Source organism: Octopus bimaculoides, chromosome 21 (genome assembly GCF_046866305.1).
Source record: "Octopus bimaculoides isolate indiv1 chromosome 21, ASM4686630v1, whole genome shotgun sequence".
In the NCBI taxonomy this organism is placed as follows: Eukaryota; Metazoa; Mollusca; class Cephalopoda; order Octopoda; family Octopodidae; genus Octopus; species Octopus bimaculoides.
Window position 1 is genome coordinate 34,818,020 of NC_142948.1, and position 7,500 is coordinate 34,825,519.

General features: G+C 33.4%; 1 protein-coding gene across 1 annotated transcript in view; it reads right to left on the reverse strand.

The window, feature by feature from the left end:
* Nucleotides 1-646: 646 nt before the first annotated feature.
* The window catches only part of LOC106867906 (uncharacterized), a 73,059-nt gene continuing 66,205 nt past the window's right edge, over nt 647-7,500 (reverse strand). Inside the window, exons 2-3 of the mRNA XM_052975449.2 lie at nt 3,344-3,425; nt 647-1,192 (exon numbers count right to left, since the gene is read on the reverse strand). Coding sequence (XP_052831409.1) covers nt 1,056-1,192; nt 3,344-3,425 — 219 coding nt within the window. The 3' untranslated portion in view covers nt 647-1,055. The remainder of the gene's footprint in view (nt 1,193-3,343; nt 3,426-7,500) is intronic.

The following is a 7,500-nucleotide window of genomic DNA, read 5'->3' on the forward strand; positions in this document are numbered from 1 at the left end:
ATACATATATAACGGCACGAAATAGCACTTGACCCCCTGGTCAATAATTGATGGGGAGTTTGAACTCAGAACGTAGAAACGGCGGCTAAGTATTGTGGCCGGCGTGCAAACAATTCTTCTAGCTCGCTGCCTTGATCAGCGAAATAAATAATAATTACTATAGCCACAATTATTTTCAAGAATACGAAACATAAATTTAAAAGTATTGATCCAGTATCAGAATACTTTTAAATGGTGAATGGTATTTTACGGCACCATGCCATTCTCAAAGCTTAAAATCTCTAAGTAAAATGTGTATTACCATCACAAAATAAATAATATATAAAACAATTCATACCTTTTGATATCATTTATTGATCCACAATTGGCAAAAAAACTTGTAGATGTTCGATGAGAAAAACAAACAAACAAACAAAGAAAAAAAAAGATCGGTGCTTAGGAATCGTCTTGAGAAATAATGGCGTACACTTTTTTGTTTATTTTTATTTTTATTTTTTTTATATATATATATGTTGCCGTTGTTGCCTTTTATTTTTACTTTTATATATTTGTTTTCAAAACCAAAAGTCATTTTGAAACTAATATACATATATATATATATATATATATATATATATATATATATATATATATATATATATGCGTGTATATAGGTGTGTGTATGAGTGTGTGTATGTGTCTGAGTGTGCGCGTGCGTGTGTGTTATATATGTGTATATATATGTGTGTGTGTATACATAACATGCATACACACGTACGCACGCACATACGCACACACATACACATCTTCCTTTTTATGCGGCAAACAAGTGACATCTGCTTTTACACAATATCAGAGTTTCTCAATTTTCTTTAGTCTTGCTCATGTTATTAGTATTGTTATAATCATTCCCGTTATTATTAATAATACAATTGTAGTTATTAATATTATTATCTTCATTATTATCGTTATTATTGATATTGTTTATTGATTTATTTGTTTTTCATAACATCTTCGTCATTCATCTTTTGTTTTCGTTTAAATGTGCAGTTTTAGCAAAGAGCGAAAGGAGATATTCAACATGGCGGATGTGTCGTCTGGCCAGCAACATTGATGCTGTTTAACATTGACGTCGTACCTGTGGGACTTATACTTTCTACTATCAATGATAGACAATCCAGGCTGGATACTCCAGACGATAATTGTTCGTATCCTGTAGGGACAAAAGAAAATAAAAATATATGTATATAGATATGTAAATAAATAAATAAAAGAATTTTTTAAAATAGAGAAGAGAGAGAGAGAAACGAAATAACTGATAATGGTGTAATATAATGGTGAGAAGAAGAAGAAGAAGAAGAAGAAGAAGAAGAAGAAGAAGAAGAAGAAGAAGAAGAAGAAGAAGAAGAAGAAGAAGAAGAAGAAGAAGAAGAAGAAGAAGAAGAAGAAGAAGAAGAAGAAGAATTGGAAGGCGAAAAAGAAGAGGCGTGGCGGAGACGGAAGACATTATTGGTGACGTTATTGGAAATGGATATTGTAAGGTTTTTAAAATATAGAAGGAAACTTACAAGAATGAAATGATGAGTGGTAAAAGGCGATGGTGATGATGACGATGATGACGATGATGATAATGATGATAATGATGATAATGAGAGCGGTGTGGTGGTGGTTGCGGTGACCTAAGGGTAATTTTCAAATATTCCTGAACAAGCAGTGCTGCTGGAAGTGAGGGACAGCCAGTCCGAGATAAGCTCTATGTGTGCTGTCAAATAGGCCTGTTCGAGATATGCACAGAGCGATGTCACCGTTCTGCATGCACCAATCCAGTGTCTGAGCATTGCTGACTCTCAGGTCTTTGTCGAACAGCTGGTGTCGCATGTGAGGTAGATCCGGCTATCGGTCGAGTCCATCGTGAGGATCAGCCCGCCGCCTTCCCCCATCCGGGAAGAGCAGGCAGTTTTACTCTTGTCTGGTGGCCATGGATACTTTCATCTTTGGCCAAACACTCATCGATTTCTTTATATACACATACAGGTCTATATATATATATATATATATATATATATATATATATATATATATATATATATATACACGCATACAAACAATAACATAAACACAAACACAAATACAAATATATATATATGAGGTATATACACTTATATGTATGGACACGTATATATACATATATATTTATACCTATCTATTAGCACACACATACACATGCACATACATACATAAAAATAGATAAACAGATAGATAGATAGATAGATAGATAGATAGATAGATAGATAGATAGATAGATAGATAGATAGGTAGGTAGGTAGATAGATAGATAGATAGAGAGATTGATAGATAGATAGATACATTTCTTTTATTAGCCACACAGGGCTCAACGAAGATGGGACAAATACAATGTAGAGCTTAGATAGATAGATAGATAGATAGATAGATAGATAGATAGATAGATAGATAGATAGATAGATAGAAAGCTGATCACAGCTTCTCGCCTTCAGACGAATGCCAGATAACCAGTTAACCAGATAACCCTGCTGTGAAACCATTCCAAATAATCTACCTTCACAAACAAATCCTGACACATCGCGTTTTGCTGTGTTGTCTTTTTGTTGAGTTTCCGAAGAACATCGCCAAAGAAACCAATACTCCCCTTCCTACACCCTCTCCTCCCGTTCTTTCTATCTCTCTGTCTTTCTTCCTGCCGCCCCACCCTCTCTAAATGCGTGTAGCAGTGCTTTTGTTTGTATGTGTTATTTGTGTTTATGTTCTGGGTTCACATTACGCCCAGGCTAACTTTACTCTTCGTTCTTTCAGTGTCGATAAAATAAGTTGCAGTTTAGCACCGGGGTCGATAGAATCGACTAGCTCCCTGCCCCAGAATTTCAGGCCTTGTTCCTACAGTGGAAAGGATTGTTATTTCTATTTTAAACACAAGGCCTGCAACTTTGCGGGAAGGGGGTTAGTCGATTACATTGACCCCAGTTTCTTTTTAATACTTGTACTTCAATACTATATTCAGTACTCTATTTTAAACACACACGTGCATATATATATATATATATATATATATATATATATATATATATATATATATATATATATATATATATATACATATATGTATGTATGCATGTATGTATGTATGTATGTATGTATGTATACATGTCGGGATTCTTTCAGTTTCCGTCTACCGAATCCACTCACAAAGCTTTAGTCGGCCCCAGGCTAGAGTAGAAGACACTTCCCCAAGGAACCATGTGGTCAAAAAGCAAACTTATCATCACACAGCCACGCTTGTATATAAATGTACACATTTGGTTAGTCAAAACAACAAAAACATTCATACCGTTTTGTGGATTGTAGTTATTTGGTATTTCTCCTAAATGATGCAATTTTTCCGAGTAATATTGCTGTGGGCTGTTGACAGTCTGAAAAAAATAAAATAAAATAAGCGCCAGAATAAGAAAACGGATCAATAAAAGTTTGCCTTGCAAATACAGAATCATCATAATGCTTATTGCATTGGCTCATTGGTGATTGGTCAAGAAGGACCTATGGTATATATGTGCGTGTGTGTGTGTGTGTGTGTGTGTGAGTGTGTGTGTGTGTGTGTGTGTGTGTATTTGTGTATCTCTGTTTGTCCGTCCCTCCGCCAGCATCGCTTGACAACCGATGCTGGTGTGTTTATGTAGCCGTAACTTAGCGGTTCGGCAAAAGCGATCGATAAAATAAGTGCTAAGCTTACAAAAAATAAGTCCTGGGGTCGATTTTCTCGACTAAAAGGTGGTGCTCCAGCATGGCCGCAGTCAAATGAAAAAAATGAAAAAAATTTTTTATGCAATTCCTAATAATATTTGATTATCAAAATATGAGAGGATTTGTTTTTCTACTCTAGGCACAAGGCCCAAAACTTTTGGGAAGTGGGGGCCAGTCGATTAGATCGACCCCTGTACGCAACGGGTACTTAATTCATCGACTCCGAAAGGATAAAAGGCAAAGTCGACCTCGGCGGAATTTGAACTCAGAACGTAGAGACAAAAGCATTTCGGCCGGCGTGCTAACGTTTCTGCCAGCTCGCTGCCTTTATAAGGAGATTTTTTTTTCAGCATCAAATATTTAAGAAGGTCCATTTGAGCAAAATAGGAATCAAAGGGGTCCATTGGCAAAAAAATGGTTGATAGTCTGAAGGGTTCCAATATACTCCTAATGGGACTCCACTAAAAGCTACCCGAGAATCATCATTTATTAGGGGTGTTGTACCAGGCAACGCGTTAGGTCTACCACCCGGCAATTAGTTGTTCTACCACCCAAGTTACGAATGCACCCATCACCACCACCAGCACCACCACCACGTCCTCATCATTACCCTTAACTCTTCCATGCTTATCTTCCTTTTCTTCCTCCCCTCCTTCGCTATCTCCCTCTTCCCTTCTCTCTCTCTCTCTATCTCTCTCTCTCTCTCTCTCTCTCTCTCGCTCTCTCCCGTTCTCTCTCTCCCTCTTTAAACTGATATTGGCTGTCCTTGTTGCTGGTAAACTGATATCTACATACGTACGAAGATCATTCGATGCGATAGCCAAACGGAAATATATTAATGATGATGATGAAGGCGATAACGATTATTAGCGCCATCATCATCATCATCAGCTGCAGCAACAATAAAGGGACGATCATTATTGCCTAGAAACCATTATTATTATTATTATCACCATCATCGTCATCATTATTATTTACAACAATAACAAGAGCGATAGTAATGATGATAATAATAATAATAATAATAATAATAATAATAATAATAATGATAATAATAATAATAATAATAATAATAATAATGATAATAATAATAATAATAATAATGATAATAATAATAATAATAATAATAATAATAATAATAATAATAATGATAATAATAATAATAATAATAATAATAATGATAATAATAATGATAATAATAATAATAATAATAATAATAATAATAATAATGATAATAATAATAATAATAATAATAATAATAATAATAATAATGATAATAATAATAATAATAATAATAATAATAATAATAATAATAATAATAAGGATATTTTTATTAGCCACGAGGGCAACGGACGAGGGGGACAATACAAGGACGGTCATAGACTGTGGGGTGGGGGTTTACATAAAACGGGAATGGTTTTTGATGGGAGCGAAGGTTATAATGGCGGTAACGATTTCTTTTATAATAACAAAAAGGTAACAACAAAAACAACAACAACAACAACAACAACTATAACAACAATAATAAACATCGGTAAAACACTAATAAAAAACCATCAGAGCAAACGTCTTTCCTCTCATAACATACTGCTGAAGACACTATAAAATCAAATATATTTTGCATATATATATATATATATATATATATATATATATATATATATATATATATATATATATGTATGTATGTATGTATATATATATATATGTATGTATATATATGCATATATATGTATATATACTTATATATTCTAACTATTATATACCTATTAATTATATAGACCAGTACCATTCGTCTTTGCATATCTCATAATCTACACATATATTATTTTTATTCGCTTACTTGCCTTCCATCTAATATAAAACACACACACACACACGCACACGCACACACACACCACACACTCCCATTTAGTTTCTCTCTCCCCCTTTCTCTCCCTTCACGCACACATGCGCACACTAACTCTCACACTCACACAGGTATGTGTGTGTACACACACACACATATATATATATATACATATATATTTTTTTTGTATATCTATTTATGTATTAGTCTATTTATTTATGCTTCTTTTTTTTTCGTCCCCTCCCCATTTGTATATATTTTTCTTGTTGTGCTTGTTTCATGTTTTATCATCCTTTATTCCATATTTCGTGTTATTGCCCAATTATTATTTGAAATCGAGGAATTGGGCGCCAAACCAATGTTTATTCTTCTCCTACAAACATCTCTCCACCCCGCCCCATCTCTCATTCTGTGATTTACGTTTTCCCACCCAACTTGAGTACATCGTTACAACTTCTAAGACAAACCATGAAACGCATCCAACTTTCGTATAAAACTGGGTCTCCGTCGATAACGACGACGCTGGTTCCATTTGAGCCGATCAGTGAAACAGACTACTATGCAAGTGGCTGAGTACTCACAGTACAGTACCTTGAGCAAGTGTCTTCTACTGTAACCCCAAAGTTGAGTGAGTGACTGTGGAAGACAAAAACTATGTAGAAGCCCGTCGTGTGCGTATGTAATCTAGATAAGGAGGTGTCTGTGTGTGTCTTGCGTCTGTGTTGGTTTCTACCACCCACCGCTTGACAACCGGTGTTGGTTTGTTTATGTCATCGTTCCTAAGCGGCGAGGCAAAAGATACTGGGGGAAAATAAGCACCTGACTTTAAAATAAGCACTGATGTCAATTCGTCCGACTAAACCCTTTGAGAGAGTGCTCCATCATGGGCGTATTACAATGACTGAAACAAACAGACAGATCAAATCACATAAAAGGTACAAATATAACGCACTCGCACACGTACATACATACATATATATATATATATATATATATATATATATATATATATATATATATACGTATATATATGGATGTAAATATGTATGTAAATGCACTTATATATGTGTGTGTGTGTATGTATCTATATATATATATGTATATATATGCATGTATGTATATATATATATATATATATATATATATATATACAAGAATAAGGGCATATATATATATATATATATATATATATATATATATATAGACATAGAGACATAGAGACACACACATATATGCATTATGCATATATAGTACACATATACATACGAACGAGCATGTTGACAAACCGAATGACTAATGTTTTCTTGTGTCTCATTAATCTTTAGCCGTTAATTAAAGTGATTAGTGTAGCAATTACTAATTGGCATTGATCATTCATCACTACCCTCTCTGTAACACTCTGTATGCATATACACATACCTACATCTATATGCGTGTATATGTAATTACGAGTGTGTGATTACTTTTGTCTGTAAATGTTGCTCTCTTCTTGTTTTGTTTTTTTTTGTTTTTTTTTTTCGTATTCTTTAGCTTCGTGGTTCACAGAAGTATGTCAAGATGTGGTGATTGAACTAAATTTTAAACAAATTTTATTCGAAATGAATGTATAAAATTGTAGTAATAAAAGAATGTATATATATATATATATATATATATATATATATATATATATATATATATATATGTGTGTGTGTGTGTGTGTGTGTGTATATATAATTTTTATATATATTAAATTTTTATATTTACTCAAATACCCAAAATAACAGGGAGTTTCTACCTCATAAACAGGAGTTACACCACAGTCATTTTGTGATCGTTGCTACCCTGGTATCAATATATATATATATATATATATATATATATATATATATATATATATTATGTTATATAATATTATA